The 22942-nt window shown below is 37.3% G+C and overlaps 1 protein-coding gene across 9 annotated transcripts in view; it reads left to right on the top strand.

The window, feature by feature from the left end:
• Positions 1-22740, top strand: part of LOC142330108 (uncharacterized) — a 68730-nt gene extending 45990 nt beyond the window's left edge. For all 9 annotated transcript variants that reach the window (XM_075375181.1, XM_075375180.1, XM_075375176.1 and 6 more), the window contains 5 exons: positions 675-710; positions 10753-10797; positions 17630-17789; positions 19983-20135; positions 22563-22740. In XM_075375181.1, coding sequence (XP_075231296.1) covers positions 675-710; positions 10753-10797; positions 17630-17789; positions 19983-20135; positions 22563-22577 — 409 coding nt within the window. In that variant the 3' untranslated portion in view covers positions 22578-22740. The remainder of the gene's footprint in view (positions 1-674; positions 711-10752; positions 10798-17629; positions 17790-19982; positions 20136-22562) is intronic.
• Positions 22741-22942: the final 202 nt, after the last annotated feature.

The raw sequence follows: 22942 nt of genomic DNA, 5'->3' as shown, positions 1-22942 counted from the left end.
ATGAGAAACATGTCAGGAGAGTATGGGAACACATTCCTGTTTATGACGAAATTTAAGACTAGTTTTTTTCTTAATAAGTAAACATATTCAATTATGTTTATGTACAAAATTATAAAACAAAATAGAAAATGTCATGTTTTTTCAGTCTTGGCCAGAAAAAATGTAAATAAATTAAAATAAACAATTTAATTTTTACTTAATATAATTAACATTTTTTCCAAACAGAAATGAACGTAATGTAACATTTTACAAATATAAATTTACATCATATATTTTAAGTATTTTATACAGCCGCTTAATTTACTCATCGCCTTAATAAGTTCTTATGAAATATTTTATGAATCCAGAATTTGTGATGGCTAATAAAGTACAGTATCATTACCAGGCATATGAAGAAATGATTTTAAATAAACAATTGGATATCAAATGAAATGTGTTTATGATTTCTTCATTTCAATACTGGAAGTACCAGAAAATCTTTCTTTATAATATTTCTCTTACCTGTGTTTTGTAGCAAAGGAAGAAACAAAATATATATTAATTTATCCTCTTTTAATGACTACTTACTTTCCAATAAAAGCGGAACTCTTTTACCAGTAGTTTACTGATAGAGGTAAAATAACTCTAACGTTACATGTATTTTAATTTTTTTTTTTTTTTTCATTAATTTTCAGTAGTGACACTGCTCTGCTGGATTACTTCAGAGTTACGTAAGTAATTATATTAACAAAATTATATTACTTAATAACATTTACTTCTCTGATGTGTTATAGTTTTGCATAACATAAAATATACTCATGGACATCATTTAATGTCCCGTGAGAAAATTGGCGTAAATCGTGCGTGCTAAACGGTTAAATAAAAGTGTATAAATAAGTGTTCTGAAAATCTGTTTTGGGTTAGAGTGCTAAAAATCATTTTGACTATCTTTTCTCAATATAATTTCGTGAATTACTATTCCTGTGAATGTTAATTACTGTATAAGTTTTAAAAGAATCTCAAAATTTTATCTCGATTATTATTCCACAAATTCTTTAGACTCAATATACCTTTATCGACTCTTCATATCACATTTAACAAAATATTCATATAAATAAAGTTCAAGAAATAACAATTTTGAAGACGTTGTCGGAATTATATGAGCACAAACTATGTTACCGATGAAATAACAGTGATTCTGTAAAAGAAAATCTATCAGTCTCACATTATACATGGATGGGGGAATATATTTTACAAGGATAAATTTTCTCTTAAATGTAGCAGCGGAATCATAAAAAGGCGTTTTCCCGTCCGCCAAAATACTGCTCTGATTTCCGCAAAAGTAGTTCTCATATTACGCTTAAGTGAAATAAATTTTATTTTTAATACTACTAAAAGACTTAAGCTTTCTTACTTATTGTAAGCAGGTTTCTGACTCCACAGAGTTAAGTAGTGTCAAACGTAATCAAATTTTTCACTGAGATTATAAGAAAAATTGAATTAACTTTTTTATCTGATATTTAATTATTTTGTAAACTGCAGACTAACTAACTGAGCGAGTCGACAACATTTTCTTCAAATGTCTTTAAGAAATTAAAAAGACACTTTGAATAATTTAAAAAATTTAAATAAATTATATATATAACACATTATAACACGTGATACCATACACCACTCGCCTACGTGTCCCACCACCCACTTGTCATATATCTCTGACATGGGTAGGCGCATCCCGTCAACAACTAAAACATGTATGACTATGAATAATAAAATTTATCTCGTCAAACGCAGCAATCCGCTGCCACGCCTAGGTCGCTGAATTCCAGCAAGTACCTGTGCGCCTTTACAGCGCTTGGAGCCTTAATCTGGCGGGTAGCCAGCCATATCTCTCGGACAGATTCCTACAGCAGCGCGGTAGGAATCTTCTCCTTTAGGCAAATTACTTTTATTCACACTCTTTGTCGTTTGAACAAAGCAAACACATCAAGAAACACCCGCACGGTCCGACAATGCGGCTGTCGCCATATTGACTCACCGCTTGTGAGTGGCCAATTTTCCCCTTGACCGTAAAGTTCCAGGGTGGCCTGAGTTCTGGCCATCCCAAGCGCTGGGCAGTTGAACGTCATGTGTTCGTTTGACTGGACCTCCCCGCAGACGTACAACTCTTCAGCTGCCAGGCGAAACCGAAACAAATATTGGTTTAAATTTACATGGTTGGAGAGCACTCGTGTTCCCATTGCCCTTAAAAACGATGGACAGGCATACCATCTCCCCAGATCCTGCATAAATATATACAAAAACCTTCCCTTAGTCGTGGCGTGGCATTCTTGCTGCCATACGTCCATCGCGGGTCTGTAAAGCCTCCTCCGCAGGCGAGAGATGGGTAACTGTTCGAAATTTAAAATTTAGAACCGGTGCATTACTATCACCGTTCTGCTCCGGTACAGGCCCGGCTCGAAACCACATCCCAAATACCACGGCCTCCCTGCCCCTTCGCAATTTCCACATGGCCGCTCGAACATTCACCACTAAATCGATTGGGAGAGCCTTTAAAAATACAGTGGTAGCCTTGCAGAAGGTTGTTATAAAAAACACTAGTGCATACAATTAAGGCTCTGCGCCGGGCACTCCTTAAATTTTGAATAAGTGCTCGATTTCTTTCAACCTATGCGTCCAAACGGACCGCGCGTAAGAGGTCATACGTGTGAAGACATCTTGGCACACTGTGTACAAACGGCCCGAGAGCCTGTAATCCTTTCGAGCAATCCTCGTAAGCTTGTGCATCACACAGACGGCGTCAGCCGCTACTTGCTTAACGTGGTTGCTAAACAGCAACTTCTCATGAAAGAAATCACGTAGGTACTTCATTGAGTAGAGTAAATGTTTTTCGAAATTTATCAATAGTTCGACGAGTAAGTTGCGTGATGAACGATTATGTGCACCATAAAAATTTACAAAGTGCTCTATACGTCTGGCGAATAGAAGATTGATTTTGGAAATATATTTCCACAATTTTTAATGTTGTTCCGGCATCAGTTTTTCCATGATCATTTGCCATTGCTCTCTGATCTGAAATGACAAAAAAAAGTCATGAAATCAAAACAAATGACAGCTATCTTTATCAAAAGTTCTTCATTGTAAACAGAAACCGTCGAATCCGTCTAAATTAAGAATCCTACATTCCCAATTACATTTTTGGGGGGTTTGAATCGAAGATTTTTTAATCGTTTGAAACCTTCCTTTCCATGATCTGCATAACCTTTCATGCAACTTCCCTAGCTTTAGTATGAAGGGCTTTCCTTGCTTAAATTTTGACTTAAAACCTTCCATACATGCTAGATTTCACTAAATTCATCTCATAAAATAATGAAATAAATAAATGAAATAGGTAAAATGAATACAATAGGAAATGAATAGATAAAATAGATTAAGTAAAATAACAATTGAACATGCATTCAATCCCTGTATACACATGGCTAGCATTTTTATAAAACTAAACCGGAATGCTCAATGAGGGGGTTAGTCAATTATTATCCACAATGTAGTTATACATTTTATTGCAATACAAATAGGAAACTTACATGTACATCTTTTTTTTTTCTTAGTCCCGTTGCATATCAACGCATTTGTCCATCGTTGGACAAGCTTCCTGATGCCCTCATAAAAGAAGGTTTACGGTTTAGCTGCGAGAGAGCAACCGCTTTTTTCACTGTTTCGTCCTAAATAAATCGATTGCCCCTTAATGCCTCTTTGAGTGGACCAAATAGGTGGTAGTCAGAAGGGGCAAGATCAGAACTATACAGAGGATGAGCCGGTACTTCAAAGTTGAGTTTCTGTAGCGTTTCAGCATTGTGGATAGCATTATGTGGACGGGCATTGTCGTGCAACAATTCAGCACTTTTCGACAGCAGTCTTCGGCGTTTGCTTCGAATTGTTGCAGGCTTCAGCTTGGCAGGAAGCATCTCACTGTAACTCGCACTGTTTATTGTCGTGCCCCTTTCCTCATAATGTTCCAATACTGGGCCTAGTGAGTATCAAAAAACCGTAAGCATCAGTTTTCCTGCGAATGATTGGGTCTTGAACGTTTTTTTGCAGGGCGAATTTGAATGTTTCCATCCCATACTCTGCCGTTTACTCTCCGGCTCGTAATGATGGATCCGTGTTTCGTCCAGTGATGATTCTGTCTAAGAAGATGTCCCGTTTGTTACCATAGCGACCAAATGTTTTTGGCAGATGTCCAAGCGCGTTCGTTTACGCAACTGTGCGATTTGTTTTGACCCATCTTGCACAGACTTTATGAAACCCAAGTATGTTGTGGATGATTTCGTAGGCAGAACCGTGACTAATTTGAAGACGATGTGCCACTTCATCGATAGTTACTCGTCTGTCTAAGAAAACCATGTCACGTAGATGCTCAATATTTTTCTCATTTGTGGCGGTAAACGGTTGTCCGGCTCCTTCGTCGTGCGTAACACTTGTACGATAATTTTTGAATTTTTAATCCATTCGTAGACACTCTGTTGCGGTAACACACTGCCCCGTACTGTACCGAAAGTCTTCGATAAATTTTCGCCCCCTGATACATCTTCGGACCACAAAAAAACGGATCACTGAACGTTGCTCTTCTCTGTTGCTAACAGAAAGCGGAGCAGCCATGGTTAACGGCAGGGCAGCGATAATGGAACTAACCTAGCAGCATTAGACCTACACAGACATAACAACAATTAAATTACGCATGCGTCATCTATGCAACACGACAGTACTACCAACATAAACAAGAATAATAATTGACTAATAATTGACTAATAATTGACTAATAATTGCGGATAATAATTGACTTACCCTGGTATGATCGTCAGATATATAAAATTGAAAATAAAAATTGTATATGATAGAACAAGAACATTTCGAGTAATCTGAATATCAGCTTCAACAGTATAATTCAATATGTCTGAGGGTATCTTTTCTCTTCTAAACCAACCGTCACTTTAATTACCAAGGTCAACTAATTTCTTTCAAATAATGTTAAAAAATAAAGTACTTTTAATATATACATTATAATATATACATATAATAAATACATATATACGAGTATATCATGGATCGTCAGGCGGAAACTCATATTTGAAGTGGTACTTTACTGGTAGTAAACGTTTAGTAAAAAACTCAATAATGTATTTAATATAAAAATTTGTCATGGGCAGAGCAGGAAGTTACGTAATTCTTGACCAGATAGTTTTTAATGAAAAACTAAACCATTTTTTTGTAAATTTTATTCGTTTCAATTAACATGACATTGCTTACAGTCCTATTTTAGCCATCATCAGCGACTGGTTCAATCACTTATAGGTTATGGTTGAAAAATGTATTTTAATTCAATTATGCCAGAATTTCGTATTTCTATATAGTATTACTTAACAAAGTTTATAAAAGCTCAATTGTCATTAAAGGTAGGAATGACTTGCTGGACCACGTGATTCCTTCTGTTTTACAGCGTATACGACGTCTCTCTCTACACAATTCATATGCTTTTTATGATCAGTGCCAACTTCCGACACATCACGTAAAATTTGCGCATTTAGTTTATGATTTCTAAACTTTAGTAAGTTTAGATTTCTAAACGAGTAATATATTTCGTAAATTTCAAATGCGTTAGAGTATCATCTCTTCTCGTCTGTTGTTGATACGAATAGAATACCAGCTAGTAGATACATTATGCAGTTTCTTCTTTTTTTTAATGTTGATTTTCATTCTGGTTTAGCTCTAAAAAGTTCTGTGGTAACTGAACATTCTTTGCAATCTATGAATAAGTAAATATTTTATTCTGATACAAACATAATTTAAATCGCGTCAGGAATGAGTAAATATGCTGTTCAACGGAAAAAAAAAATTAAGAATCCAACATGTAACAGTTTTAATCTCTAGGTTAGCTTCCCACAGCAGTGCGGTAGGAGTCTTTCCCTTTAAGTAAATTAATGATGTCGGTTTAACAAACCAACCGCATCAAGGAACTCCCACACGGTCTCATAATGCGGCTCTCGCCACATTGACTCGCCGCTTGTGAATGGACAATTTTCCCCATGACCTCTAAGTTCCAAGGTGGCACGGTCTCGGGGCTCTCCCCGCAAGAGGAGGGCAGTCAAATATCAGGTGTTGATTTAACTGGACCTCACCGCAGACGCATAGCTCATCAGCTGCCAGGCGGAACCGAAACAGATATTGGTTCAAATTCGTATGTTTGGTGAGCACCTGTGAACCTGTTGCCCTCGAAAAAAGAACTCGAGATATACCATCCTCCCAGATCCAGTATAAATTTGTACAGGGATCTTCCGTAAGTTGTGGTATCCCATTCCAGTTGCCATGCTTCCATCGCGAAGCTCTACAAAATCTTCCACAGGCGGGAGATGGGTAACTGAACGAAAATTAGATGCGGTGCATTATGATTACCGTTCCGTTTCGGTACTGGTCCGGCCCGAAACCGCATCCCAAATACCTCGGCCTCCAGGCCTCTTAGCAATTTCCACATGGCTACCCGAACCATCACCATTAAATCGATTTGGAGAGCCTATCCCAATACCGTGGTAGCCTCGCGGGATTTTTTTTTTAATACCAATGCATAAAATTATGGCTCTACGCTGGGCACTCCTTAAATTTTGAATAAGTGCTCTAGTTATATCAAACCTACCCTCCCAAACCTGCGCGCGTAAGAGATATTGCTTTGGAAGACATCTCGATACACGATTTACATTTCACTGCCAGATAGCCTGTAGTTCTACCGAGGAGTTCTCCACGTTTGTGCATTACTGAGACGACGTCCGCCACTACTTGACTAATGTGGTTGCTTAACAGCAACTTCTCATCCAACAAAACACCTAGGTATTTATGTACTCTAACTCGGCTGATTTCACAGCCTTTGTATTTAATATGAAGGTTACCACTGTACGATAATTTTTCTGCGCCCTTCCGAAGCAAAAACTTCGTCTTGCGCACAGAAATATTTAAATGTTGAATGTCCATCCAGCCCTCTGCGGTTGACAAGGCCGTCTGCGCCGATCTTCTAGCTGTGGTCGTGAATTACAACGAACTAAAATGAGACGGTTATCGGCCAAAGCCTGGGACGTGACCCATTCCGGAAATATCAATCCCAGAAATTCGTCGAAAAGCAGGTTTCACAGCAAGGGACCGAGAACGGAACCCTGCGGTCTTCCCCTGGTAACGGATTTTCCACAGCTTGGTGCGCATCTTTAAATAGAGCCGTACGGTTAGACAAATGGTCATGAACTACGGCCTGCAGGGCTACAGAACATTGCGGCGTTCCAATTTTTAGAGGACAGAACTCCAACACAAGGATAGAAACAAAGTCGTCGATTTCCACCTTGGCAAGAGCGTTTAAAATGCAATCATCAGTGCCAATCACTTTCGTGAAGCCATACTGGCCTCGATTTAGAAAAGAGTTCACCTCAATGCTTTCCCAGAGCCGTTCCACAACCAGCCTTTCAAGCAACTTGCCGATTACCGGCAAGACGCTGATCGATAACTGTCGACCTCACTAGGATCCCTTCCTCGTTTAAAGAGAACCCTCCTCATCAAAGTAACTTTCCAACAAGTCGGGAAGCAGCCACCAGATTAGGCACTCCGAGAACAGCCTGCCAAGCCCTTAAGAGAGGCAACAGATGGAATAATATATCCGGTACAATTTGGTTAATTCCCGGTGCAATTTTTTCAGTGCGTTCGAGAAACCATTCGGTCTATATCAAAGAGATTTACAGCCCGTCCGCCAGGGAAGGGCATAGCCCCCGCCCTAACGCCGACCTCTGCTTCACCCTCCGGAGCATCTGGAAACAGAGTAATTAGAAACGCCTGGTAAGTCGCCACATATGTTAACGTGTGGTCACGACTATTAAATCCGCATCGAACACTGGACAGCTCGTTCAATTGCTTTGGCCGGTAACATAATTTTGCGAGCTGCCAGCGGTTGCGCTGCAACTCGCGCATGGAGTCTTGCCATAACTTGAGTCTTGCTTCCTTGATGGCATAAACATACTCATTAAGGGCGCGCCGTTTGATTCGCAGACCCGCAGCGCACACGTCATCAACGATAATTACCGTTAGGGGGCGACGCTGGAATCTTCTCCTAGCCGAACTAACTCTTGCGCGCAGCACGCTAAGATCAGAGGACCACCACTTTTCCCGTCCCCGTTAAACAGACGGCTGAATCGGAAGCAGAGGTCATGACGACTCCAGGCACTCCCCGATCACCTGACTGACCACTGCTTAAGGGTCTGTCCACTGGCCGAGGCTGCCGTAGAACCTTACCGCAGCCAGTCTTGATGGCCCAGCCGAATTGTTCAGCTAACAGATTTACTTCTTCCCTGTGCTCCATGCGCCATTCCAACCCCTGCAAGGCAGCTGTGCACTCGCGCAGCAGCCTGTCCTGATCCAGGCCCCTTAGGTTATAGCGACCCAAATCTGGAGTTCTTAGACCGCCTCCGTAAACGATCTCAAAGTTTATAAGCCTATGATCGCTCAAACTGCTCTCCGGCCAGATAGTCCAGCAACTTGTACTTCGTAGCAAGTCGCCCGTCAACAAAGTAGCGTCGATGTAACTTTATCCCAGTTAGGAATAGAAAGTGGGCGGTTGTTCTGCGTCGTTATTCAAGTAGAGGTTTCTGTCTCGAACGAACTGTTCGAGACAAGGGGCTCTGGGGTCAATGAGTGGTGAACCCCCCGCGGGAGACTTGGCGTTAGCGTCGAGAGCAACCAGGAGACCGTCCAGAATCGTGCTCAACTTCGCCAGCAAGTCATCGATACTCCATCCAAGCAAGTAGTATCTCGACACCAGTACGATATCGAGAGTAGACCACGTGATTCGCCCGACGGTGAATTGCTTATCAGACGAATGGGGCATCCAGATGGCACCCAACGAATCTGAGCCAACTGAGATCCGTCCTCAAAGGCTTCCCCCAATTCAGGCGTCGCCATAAGCTGTATTCTTTACGGCTCTCGCCCGAGCAATCTCATACGCCCTACACTGGCTACCCCCCGACCCGATATCCAGCTTCGCTGCCTTTCACCTAAGTACAGACGGCGCACTTGGCAGGCGCAGACTTGGCTGGGTAATTGGCTGTTCTGTGTCCCGGAAGAGCACAGTGACCACACATTTCCAACTGCGCTTTGCTGCAGGAAGAGGTGTGACCATAGCCCTGACATTTGAAGCATCGGGTGACTTCTATATGATCAAAAAACCTACATGAGGTCCATTCGAACACCGGGCCAATGACGTCCACCGGCCACAAAGACCTGCCGGATCTTAGGCGAGGTCTCTAAAACCCAATGACTCTTTAAGGCTTCCTTCTTCCCCAGCTGCAAAACCACTTTTTTTCTCTAAGGAAGTCTTCGACGGCCATATACAAGATAGGATTGTGACCGTTCACGGCCCTGAGGATTTCGGACCCACCTACTCTTATGGCTCTTGGCATATCATATACCAATATCTGCACCCTCCGCTCGGCCAGCAACTGAGCCTTTATCTCGTTTTTTCTACCGAACGTTGGCCTCCAGCAGCTGCTTCGCCTGCCACTCACTAATAACTTCCAAGATCATTCAATGGTCCGCTACGAGCTGTGCGAAACTTCCGCATAGCTCGGTAAGAGATTTCGGTAAGATTTTTAGTGCAGTCCGCTGGTGCACTTGGGCGCAGTGCTGCCTTTATGGAGACCTCCTTATCGGAGGACCGTGGTCTTGGCGGAGACCTACCGAGTGACCTTCTCGGCAGGAAGGGGTCGCCAGCAACAAGGTCCTCTAAGTAATCTTCCCCGGATTGCGCTGTAGCGTCAGAAAAATAAAAACACTGAATATACTGCCAGGCACTACAGTAACAGTCTGAACGTACATATCACCTAACACAAGTTAAGGTGAGCGTCTAGCAGTGACGTATCCCGAGCAAGGCCACCTGTTCTCACGTAGACCCGCTCGTAACGTCAAATGCTAACAGCTCCTAGATCAGACCACGGGCGAGGTCGGTGAAAATCGTTTCCCGAACCTGCCAAAGGATCGAAAAAAATTATTGGCCTCACGAACCTGAGAACAGCGTGATGCAACACAAAGGAAACGTCCTTACTTAGCTGACAGTGGCACTCCTGCACCACACTACTCAGCCTGTAGCCTAAACTCCATAACAACGCAGGTTTACTGATCGTTGTCAGCCACGACGACGTGAACTCAGAACCGTTGCACTTGTAGAAGCAAATCACTACCGGTAGCAGTAAACACAAGTTATACAGCACGGCGCCGGAGGCCGAGAAGCGAAGTTAAAGAATGTTCTTTTGTGGATTTAAATAATTTTATCATTTCCTATCTAACGTTTACATTTATAGAATATATCTTAATTACCTCTCCGTCGCATGATAATAATCGATAAAGAACATTATCAGATCGTGAATTTTTCAGAATATTAAGAGTTAAATATAAATTACTAACTGGATAGATTTCATTCTACAGTCTTATTTGATTGTGTTATTTAAGATTTTCTCTTAGAATAGAGTAAATCTTTTTACTCCTTTAACAGCTATCATTACTTGCATTTTCGTTCTACTAAATAAATCTATTGGTTCTTGCTTTTAACAAGTCGTTTTCATTTTTTTTTTCAATTTTCGTATTAAATTGCTATTAGGTAAAACAAACAGTACATTAGAAAGGTGTGTCGGTATCAAAATAAGTCGAACAGTAAAATTAGATTAATATTTACGTATCAATTTTTTGTGTGTGTTTCAGAGATTATACCAGTTTAGAGTATGCTGTTGAAGATAATGATATGAAGTAAGTATTAATTTACTTGGTATTTGAGTTTGATGTGCTTATAGCACAATTTTTTAGATAATATCCATTAATATACTGTTTACCGTTACTGGATTATTTTTTTATTTTCATTGGCTAAGAGAAACACGAAATGGCTTAAACAAAATAAAGATTTGTTTGTACCATAATATGCTAGGTGAAAGACAATTAATTCTGGTGAATATTTGTTTGTTCCTCTGGCATTCTCGAAAAAGAGTACATGTTTTCGACTGATTTATATCAAACAATTTCCCTAAACTTTGTAAGGAGTAAAGAATTGACGAAACAAAGTGATGGTCGGTGGATGAATTTTCCCTGATTCTAAATAGCAACTATTTTTTGTCATCAAATGGAATAATTAATAAAATTGATTTAGGAAGGGATTTTAGGTAGAGCCATAATAGACAGGTTGTGTTCGAATTTTTACTTCTTTTATTGGCTTAAAGTAATTTTTTACAGATGTTGCAGAGACTTCAAATCACTTTCTTGCTATCTAAAAATATTCATTATAACAAATTACTTTTATTGCTGCTTGCAAAAAATATTTGAACTTTCAAATTGAAAGCCCGGTGTTTTAAATTTTACTTTACTATTTATTGCATTAAAATCTGTTACTCAGATTATAAAAAATTAGTGCTATATTTACAAAAGGATCAGATAAAAAGTATTAAACCTATATTTTACTGTTGTACGAAAATAAGGCTTTACGAAACAATGGTATTTGATGAGTAAAAACTGAATAGTTGAACTTGCCTTTTATATTTTAAATCTTTCAAAAAGAGTAAGAATATACTTACCTATGAAGGATACTTCATTAGAGGCATTATTCAGATTTTGCTACGAGAAAAAACAATGTAATAAAAAAAAAAATTATTCCAGATATGGAAAAAACCGTGTCTATTTCATTAACCAGATTCGTTAGGAAAACCACCTGGTTGGTCTAGTGGTGAACGCGTCTTCCCAAATCGGCTTATTTGAAAGTCGAGAGATCCAGCGTTCAAGTCCTAGTAAAGGCAGTTACTCTTATACGGATTTGAATACTAAATCGTGGATACCGGTCTTGTTTGGCGGTTGGGTTTCAGTTAACTACACATCTCAAATATGGTCGAACTGAGACTGTACAGCACTACGCTTCATTTACACTCAAATATATCATCCTCTGAAATAATACCTGAACGGTAATTCCCGGAGACTATACAGGAATAAGAAAAAGAACGTTTCGTTAAGAAAACTCCATTGACATTGTTACACAAAAATTAATTATGAAAGGTAACAAAACGAATTTCTTAATTATAATGTTGTCGATGGTATTTTTGAAGACGATTAGTTGACTTTTCACCTTAATGGAAATAATGAATCTGCTTATGTTTTATGCTTCATTTTGTTTCATGTTCTTCGATGATTGTATAAAGGTTTTCTTAATTGTTGTGTGTTTTTCTTTAATTCTGGTTTAATATATCCACCAAAGACTAATCATTAAATATGGATTGTTTTGGAAATTTTCATACAATACAAAATTATAAATGAAAGGAAAAGTACTTTCTTATGTAAAGTAACAAAAAAATAACTCTAAATTTTTACATAGTTTTATAAAATATACAGTAATCTCAATGTTTTAAATTTTATGAAGTTTTAATAGATAGGCCTATAATTTTTTTTATCTTCAGTCATTTGACTGGTTTGATGCAGTTGTCCAAGATCCCCTATCTACTTGCTAGTCGTATCATTTCAGTATACCCGCTACATCCTAGATCCCTAAAAATTTGTTTTACATATTCCAAACTTTGCCTGCCTGAACAATCTTTTCCTTCTACCTGTCCCTCCAATATTAAAGTTACTATTCCAGGATGTCTTATATGTAGGCTATAAATAAGTCTGTCTCTTCTTTTAACTATATTTTTCCAAATGCTTCTTTCTTCGTCAATTTGTCGCAACACCTCTTCATTTATCATTTTATCCACCCATCTGATTTTTAACATTCTTCTGTTGCACTACATTTCCAAAGCTTCTAATCTTTTCTTCTCAGGTATTCCGATCGTCCAAGTTTCAATTCCATATAAAGATACAATCCAAACATATACTTTCAAAAACATTTTCTGAACGTTAAATTAATTTTTGATGTAAAAAAATTTTATTTCTGACTGAAGGCTCGTTTCACCTGTGCTATACGGCATTTTAAGTTGCTCCTGCATCGTTCATTTTTAGTAATTTTACTTCCCAAATATCAAAAAATTCTTCTACCTCCATAATCTTTTCTCTTCCTATTTTTACATTCAGTCGTCCATCTTCGTTATTTCTAATACATTTCATTACTTTCGTTTTATTTCATTCGGTAGTTAATGTCCAGGACTTCATCCATACCGTTCATTGTTTCTTCTAAATCTTTTTTACTTGCAGCTAGAAGTACTATATCATCAGCAAATCGTAGCTTCTATTTCTTTTCACGTTGTACTGTTACTCCGAATCTAAATTGTTCTTAAACATCAATAACTGCAAGTTCTATGTAAAGATTAAAAAGTAATGGGGGAGAGGAATATCCTTGTTGGACTCTTTTATTTATTAGGGCTTCTTTCTTATGTTCTCCAATTATTACTGTTACTATTTGGTTCCTGTAAACGTTAGCAATTGATCTTCTATCTCTAAACTTGAACCGTAATTTTTTCAAATTCTGAACATTTTATTCCAGTCCACGTTGTCGCATGTCTTTTCTAGGTCTACAAATGCCAAGTATGTTGGTTTGCTTTTCTTTAATCTTCATTCTACTATTAATATGAGCGCTAAAATTGCTTCCATTGTCCCTACACTTTTCCTGAAATCAGATTGGTCTTCTCATAAAACTTCTTCCACTCTCCGCAATTCTTCTGTACAGAATTCTAGTTAAGATTTTTGATTAAGCTAATTGCTATGTATTCTTCTCATTTATCTGCTCCTGCTTACCTTGATATCATGACAATTACACTCTTTTTGAAGTCTGACGGAACTTCCCCTTCTTCGTAAATATTACTCACCAGTTTGTATAATCTATCAATCGCTTCCTCACCTGCACTACGCAGTAATTCTGCACGTATTCCGTCTATTCCAGGAGCCTTTCTGCAATTCAAATCTTTTAATTCTTATAATCAGATCTTATATTCAGAAGTCTTATATTCAGATCTCAGTATTGTTTCTCCCATCTCATTCCCTTATACTTCCTCTTCCTCCTCTATAACACCATTTTCTAATTCATTTTCTCCGTATTACTCTTCAATCTATTCCACCCACCTATCGACTTTTCCTTTCGTGCTATAAATCGGATTATCATCTTTGTTTAACAATTTTAATTTATGTACACCAAAAATTTTCTTAACTTTCCTGTATGCTCCGTCTATTTTACCAATGTTCATTTCTCTTTCCACTTCTGAACACTTTTCTTTAATCTAATTCTTTTGCTATTTTGCACTTCATGTTTATAGTATTTCTTAATTGTCGATAGTTCCTTTACAATCTCCATTACTAGCATTCTTATACTTTCTACGTTCATTCATGATCTGCAATATATCCTCTGAAATGTCTGCTCCAGGGTAAGCTTTGCAGTCGATTAGTTGATTTCTAAGTCTTTGCTTAACCATGATATAATCTATCTGATACATTACAATATCACCTGGTTTTTTCCATATGTATCTTCTTCTTTTATGATTTTTAAACTGGGTGTTGAGAATTATTAATTATACTTCGTGCAAAATTCTATAAGTCGGTCCCCTCTTTTTTCCGTTTGCCCAGCCCGTATTCACCCACTATATTTCCTTCCTTGCCTTTTCCAGTGCTTGAATTCCAACTTCAACTTTTATTAAATTTTCATCCCCTTTTATGGATTTAATTGCTTCGTCTGTTTCTTGGTATTCACACTCTACCTCATCATCATGGGCGCTTGTACGCATATAGACGTTAACAATCGTTGTCGGTTTAGGTTTTGATTTTATTCTTGTTACAATGATTCTATCGCTATGCATTTTGAAGTACTCTACACTCTGCCCTATGTTCTTGTTCATAGGAAAACTACTCCTGCCTGCTTTCTATTTGAAGCTGAGTTAACTATTCTGAAATAACCTGCCAAAGCCGTTTTCTTCTTCGCACCGAACCTCGCTAATTTCTACTACATCTACATTTATCCTATCCATTTCCCTTTTTAAATTTTCTAACCTACCAACCTTTTTTAGACTTCTAAAATTCCACGTTCCGACTCGTAGAATGTTATTTTTTAATTTTCTGGTGATCCCTTCCTTAGTATTCCCCACCCGGAGATCCAAACGGTGGACTAGTTTACCTGTGGAATATTTTACCAAGGAAGGCGCCTCTATCTTTGTTACATGAAAATGCAGACAGCTATATTTTCTTGGAAAAAAAAGCAGCTGTAGTTTTCCATTGCTTTCAGCTGGCAGTACTCAGAAGACTGAGTGATGTTGATATATAGCCGTTTAGATCATCCTGAACTACGCCGTTAACAACTACTGAAAGAGCTGGCCTCTCTGGCCTCTTTCAGAGGCCAGTCCGCATGGGAGGCGGACAGGCCGAAATTCTCCTCTTTGTTGGAGTCCAGACTGGATATTTTTTCTCGAGACCTTGATGGCCTGCCATTAGATGTCCTGGCAGAAAATATCACTTCTGCAATGGTGGCAGCGGCTGAATCCACCATTCCTAGAGGCACTGGCCAGGAACGTATATCTCGTTGGTGGTCTCGGAATTTGACAGCAATGAAGCAGTCTGTGAACCGACACAGAAGGGCTGCGCAACGAGAGGGTGGTCCCGATCGGCGCGCGGCCCTAATTGCAGATTACCGCAGAACGAGGGCTAGGTACTTTCATATCATTAGTTCCTCCAAGCGTAATTCCTGGCGCTCCTCCTTTCAGGAGCAAGAGAATAGAGATCCTTTGGGCGTTGTGTAAAGAGCCCTTGGAGACATAAGCACAGGAAGGATGTCCTCCTGTCAGTTTTGTCAAACAGCGAGTGTATGCTAATTGATAAGGACCGTGTTCTTAATATTTTTCTGAATAATTTCCCCCCGGATATCAATACGATGGGTGAGGTTTCATACCACTGGCGTGTCAGGCGGGTAGTCGCGATTTTTGAGACCGATATCAATCTTCTGAGATTACTGAGGCGGAAGTGCGCAGGTGATCTGTAGCATGGCACGGCACAAGACCACCGGATATGATTGTATCACTGTGAAGCTCCTCGTCCAAGCGCTTCCAGTGGTCCTTAGTTCTCTACCATAATAGGTAGCTCTTCGGCGGTCACTTTCCGGCGTGTTGGAAGCGTGGTTTCTTTGTTCGAAGGTGGCGAAAAGGATCCTACTGTTAGGTCTTCTTACCGTCCACTAATGCTCTTGCCCGTGATTGGCAAGGTTTTTGAGAAGGTCCAATATTTGCGTATTAATGTTAAGTTGTCCATTGATCATTTGCTAATAAACAACCAGTATGGTTTGCGACTGGGCAAGAGAACTGAGGATGCCATACTTAAAGGTGATGCATATCTCTTCCTTTAATCCATGTAAATATGTATTACGGATTTTTCTGTACATATCCGGAGCATTTAACAACTTATGGTAGCCTTCAGCCCTGTTTCAGATGCAGAAGCGTACGTGTACACGAAATGAACTAGAAGTGCTCTAAAGTTATTTCAGCCATCGGACCGTTTCCCTGAGTGATGATGATAGCGGCTTGGAGATTCTTAAGACCTTAACTAAAGGATGCCCTCAGAGCAGTGTTCTGAGTCCCCTTCTTTGGATCATAGAATTCGATTCGATGTTGCGTTTAAGGTTGCCATGTGGTTGTTGTGTCATCGCTTATACTGACGACGCTACTAGTACTGATTGAAGGGGATTCGCGTAACGAGGTAGAATTCCGAGCTGCTCGTGCTTGTGAGCCACTCCGAATGTGGGATTTCCAACATAAGATGATTTTGAGCCCAGATAACACCACAATGATGTTACTTAAGGGCCGATTGGCTGCTTCCGACGAATCCGGGTTCGGATGGCTGGTCTCCCCATTCGGTACGTTACTACTCAAAAATACCTGGGTGTTATACTAGATGAGAATTTTCGGTTCAAGGAACATCTACAGTATGCAGCAAAAAAGGCTGCTGATACGTTTTATGAAAACCGTACAGTCATTTATCCGGATTGGAGTTGAATTACTGTACTATGCTTATCCTTTACAAAGGTGTCAGCGAAGCTATTATGCTGTATGCTGCGCCTGTTTGGGCTCACCCCATGGTTTTTATTTATTGCGCGAACATTTTTCCACGGGCCCAACGACTACTCTTGCTGGCTGTTATAACCAGTTGTCCGAAAACAACTGTGACCTAGCTAAACCGATAAGACAAGATGGCTGTAGATCGACGCAAACAAAACGTAGTTGGCATTGTGACTATCCGACAAGACCTGAGAGAACGGTGACGTACGTATGAAACGATATGAGTAGAAGGGGAATATAGTGACCAGTGTGACTGCCCTAAAGACCGCAAAGGATTAATTAATTTTGTGTCTGTTAATTAAGTTTTCTTTAATCTTAAAATGATACTTCCAATTTGCTTTACTTTTTCTAAACTTGACTTCCATATCAAAAAGAATATTAAATGATTTGAACAGTTAAATTTATAATGATTTTTTTTCTCTTTATACAATACCAACTTTACAGCCGGGAGAAATTTAATTTTTTTGTAAAAATATTGCAAATTATAGTATTCTATTTTTATGAAGCCAAAATTTAATTTAAAATATTTTGTAAAAAATTCTAATTCAGTTTTAATATTTTAACTCATCTTCATTATTTTTTAGTTGCTTCTTACACTCAAATACACATAATGAAAAGGATAAATATAATTACATACGGAACATGACGGGGGAAGAGTTCAAAATGGAAAGAAAAGAAGAAGAAAAATTTAGCGGAGCACATTTTGAACTATATTTTTCCTACATCTGTAGATCAAGTATTGACGTAAGTAGATTAATATGGATCGTATGTGTGTGTGCGCGCGCACAGAGAGAGAGAGAGAGAGAGAATAATTTTTCTGACCTTCTATTTTTTTGGATACGTAAATGATATTAGCATAATGAAATGGTTTTTTATATTAACTGTAACTTTGTATTACAGTTTTAACATGGATACATTTAAATTATTTTTTTATTTTACAATTTTTTTCTATAAAATATTTCTTAATTGGTCGCGGTTTAAAACCTTTCTTAACTAAGTACACATTTTCATTATGTTCATTCTTTTATTTCACATGATTTAAACTGTAATAAGATATCACCTACAAAGTTTAATATTTATTAAAATTTTAACGTTTATTTTTTTTTTCAATTGCGGACATAAATCATGATTGCTTTAATGAATATGATGGAACGTATGGGTTAACTAGAATCAATATTCCGGCTTTTAACTGGAATCAATTTTTTTTTAGTTTATCTATTATTATTTATTTTACGTTTTATTGTAAAATACTCCACTTTTTTAGTGATTTTAACTGTACATAATATTTCTATCAAAACTTACCATCATTTAATTGTAACTAATTTTTCTTAAATTTTGAATGAATTAGCAAATAAATTACCGCTAATGTTTCTGACATCAGACCGAGATATTGATCTTGATTTCTAGTGTAAGTGATAAAGGAGGCTATCCTTTATATAGTTTTAATTATATATATAAATATTTGCAATAGGACGATTATATTTTTAGTGCTCAACCCTAAGTTGATGTTATGTCTCTTCATGTAAAAAGACCGAGAGAGAAAACTGTTATCACTTAACTTGCAGCCTGCTGATTTTATCAATTTAGTCAAACTTGATTTTATCTAAAACAAGATTGGTTGTGGTAATTTTCATTGGTTGCCAAACCGATGTACGATTTGCAAAATTTTGATGTGATTCATACACCAATATGTTTTTATTCTGACTCGAGAGAGGAAACCTTTGTTAGCAATGGTTTCATTGCAATACAGAAAGAAGAAAGCAGGGAAAAACAGCTTGTAAAGGCTTTTTGATTGATGATAGTTATGACACGGCCTATTACATTTGTAATAGGCTGTATAATAGGTCTAGTTATATGTATTAGAGTAGTTCAAGTTTCAATGGGGGTCGTGCTCCGGAGTGTGGTTTTCATTTTCCAGGGTATGGAAACAGTACATTTTCAAATGCATGGTGGAGTTCCGCAGGGCTCTGTTCTAGGGCCGTTGTTGTGGCTGGTGATTATAGATGAACTCCTTCAGAAGGAGTTTCCTGTCGGCGTCCAGGTCCTCCTGGCTTATGCAGATGACCTTGCAGTCCTCGTAGAGGGAAGGACGGTCTTGGAGGTGTGGGAGAGGGTGTATGCGGCCATCGACACTATACTGGAGTGGTTGAGATCCAGGGGTCTGCAACTGTCAACGGAAAAATGCCGGTGTATTGCCTTTACGGGTAGAAGAGTGCTAGAACCATTCAATATTTCCATCAACGGTCTTGCTATAGAAGAAGCGAATAACATCAAGTACTTAGGAGTTATCTTCCAGAAAAACGGTAGATACACCGAGCACATAGTCAATGTATGCAACAAGGCAGAAAGGATGATAAAAAGTCTAAACATTATTATGTCATCGCAGAATGCCCCTCGGGCCTCAAAGCACCGTTTACTGGCGACCACCGTCGTGTCTTCGCTTATGTATGCCGTTCCGGCCTGATGGCGCTCTATCGCCATCAGGCGCAACAAGGAGAGACTAGCGAAGACGAACAGGTGTGTGCTCCTAGGTATTGTGTCCACTTACAGGACAGTGTCCTATGCCGCCCTGTGCGTGTTATCGGGTGCACCTCCTATTGACCTAATCGCAAAAAAGAGGGTGAAGAGGGCACAAGGCAAGCCAGAACAAGAGGTCAGGGATGCTGTTTATAATATCTGGCAGGAAAGATAGTCGCAGGAAGCTGTGGGTCGATGGAGGTATAACTCCAGAGACAACAATAGAATACATGCTAAGAAGCGAGTCAAACTGGAATAATTTTGCTAGTTTTGTTAGACAAAGAAATAGAAATTAGAGAGATACAAACTTTTAAAATTTTAATATTTTTAATAATATTTGCAGAAATATTCCTTAATTAAATTCATTTGTTATTATCCTTTAATTACATATTTTTAATATAAAAGTTTGTTCATTTCCAGGTACACACTTATAACCCCTTCAGTGTTTCAGTCTCTCGTATACCTGTCTATATATCATACAGGTTCACTGTCGGTAGTTATTTAAAAAGGAAACATGGTCATCAAATTACTGGTCTGACGTATTTAGTGACTCAGAAACCAATTGATAATAAGGTAAATATTTTTTTTTTTACTCATAGATGTACTTTATTCTCTTTTTTCTAATTTTTATAATTATTTTTATTCTTAAAGATTTAGTTACTTAATACTCATTAAATCCCAAAAAACTCTACCAATTTGTAAATTATTATATGAAATATATAGCGTATATTTCTGAATTACACAACCAAAACAAAGTTTAATTTCTTTGAAGATTATGCGTTATTTCCACCGGTTTTTCATTAATATTTAATGGGTATTCAAATTTATTCGGTTATGAAGGAATAAATACCATATATTTAACAAATTAAACCATTTCATTGATAATTACAATATAGAGATTATTTTTTTAGGATAAGTCAATGAAAATGTTGAATGACAAATGGGTGAATGACAATTTTTGTAGCGAGTAAAAATGTCATGTTTGACCGGGATTCACACCCGGGACCACCGGATGAAATGCTGAGGCGCTACCAATCGCGTCACGGAGACCGGCAGCAATTCGATTTTATCAAACTAAAACAACAACATTTTCGAAACAATCGCAAATATGTAAATCACCTTATCCGTTTATCTGTAGAATTACCACGACGCTTAACTCCTGGAGAAAAGTTGGCAATCCTTTTATAGTGGCCACGAAAATACTTCTTCGTATATATGTGATGCCATTCATGCATGAATCAGATAACAACGCTGAGGCATGTAATAAGCCGTCGGAACTGAGTGTTCAGTTTCCTAGGCGAATAACTGGTATTCATATTGTTGTAATAAACAAATAATTTCCTCAAATTAAGGGAAAATTAAAGACACGATTAAATACTTTTTGTTATAATACATTAAAAAATTTGAGAACCGTTCTTTTAATAGTAATAAATAGATTTTATACTAAAAATTCGGTGGTACATTAAGTATAATACAAAATTTTTGTACATTTTGTACTGCAATAGTTTTTAAGGGAAAAGTAAATGCATGATAAAATACTTTGTACTATATTTTATCAAAACCTTTGAGAGCCCGTGATCTGATATACTAATAAAAGTAATAAGAACTATTGTGCTAATAATTTTGTATTATATAATAAAACATTGTATTTTTTTAAATGCAAGTGTTTTTGTGTTTTGCAGTTGGTCTGCGATACACAAATGGTAAGCGTCGTAGTTTCAAAACCGTAACCGTAGTTTCAAAATTAGAGTAATATTTATTCACGACAGAGCCAGTTCTTGAAATGAATACAGTGAAAATGACACTTGTAGTACAGAATATGTTTTATTAAACGATCTTTATATCGGCACATGTTTTTCATTAAACAAAAAAGGTCACAACAAAGCGTCTTTCTACAAAGTCTAGAAAAGTCATAGCAATGTCATTTAAGCAAAATATAGTAGTAATTTTTAAATTACGGGAATGGCACTTGTTTCTACGTCCTAGTATCTCTCAGTTTTGAAATATGAAGTCTTTTACATTATTTAACATCACCTGCGTATATGTTGCTTTTATTTCTGTCAATAAAACACTTTTCTTGTTCTGTGCAAATTGCATTTATTTTGGGAAATGAATTGAGAGTCATGAATGTATGTGATTTCATCTTTTTCATTTCTCTTAAATTTTTTTCTTTGTATAATTACATTTTCTTGTGGTCTTTGTGTCATTTCAGAATCTTACAATTCTAAATATGAAGAGAGCTGTTTTGTTTAACTGCAAGTTGTTAGTGTAATAATACGTAATCACTGAAATAGGATGTATACATAAATATATATATTTATAATAAAATATTATGTTATAGGGAAACATAATTATATTATAATAAATATGTTTATATACATTTTTATACTACACAATGGATAATAGATGTACGTAAATGGTTGGAGTTCAATTAACAACACGTTTCAGGAATGATCTTCCTGAGTCCAAACGAGACTTTGTTTTATTTACAAGCACTACATATCATACTCATCTCACAGGGCCATGTAGTTGCTTACTACTATTCACAAGTTAAAAAGTTTGTAACGTAGACTTAGGCATAAAAAAATATATTTTGCGACTTTTTATTCAATTTCTTAGTGTGGGAAAAACCTGAATCGAGGTATTTATGGAAACCAGTTGTCTGAATAATTTAGTTATAAAATATCAGAAAATGATTATAGACAATCTTCTCCTACCTAAGAACTTTTATTAGCCATCTTTTTCTTAAGCTGTAAGTTTAAGAAAATACTGTAATTGATCTTATTCATTACTATAAAAACTGACTGACTGGCTATTATTAAACATGATACCTTCTAAGTAATTCCGTTAGAATATGAATTCAGAGAGTCCTGATTTTTTCTAGTTTTCTCGATAATGCAGATTACTTATTCCTTTGTTCATTTAAAAAAGAGTAATTTTAATGTTTTAATGCAGAAGAATCTATTTCAGTCCACTTTATATAATATTTCTTTATTTCAGATTTTCCCAGAATAAAAATAATTATAAAAGGTAAAAATGGAAAAACAAGAGAAAAATACAGCAGACCGCATTGATATTTGATGATTAGAGTTATGAAAGAAAAAAAGAATTGTAATTGATGTATGTTTATCTGGATTGAAAATTATGAATAAATATAAATAAATATTTTTTGAATTTATAGATTTTTTTATTTATTTCCTATCAACAAATGTCTTTCAGTTGAAAAATTATCGATATACCTTGCGAATATCAAAATCAATTTAATAGATTTATGATGATAATTCAAGACTCTGCAGTAAATGCGTAATCGGTCGTTCAATAGATGAAGTTGGAATATTATGGTGGAGTAAGTATAAGTAAATTTTTTAGACTTTTTAATG

Source organism: Lycorma delicatula, chromosome 9, assembly GCF_047948215.1.
Source record: "Lycorma delicatula isolate Av1 chromosome 9, ASM4794821v1, whole genome shotgun sequence".
NCBI classification, from domain to species: Eukaryota; Metazoa; Arthropoda; class Insecta; order Hemiptera; family Fulgoridae; genus Lycorma; species Lycorma delicatula.
Note: the sequence above shows the minus strand (reverse complement) of the source record. Positions and strands in the feature narration are given on the sequence as shown.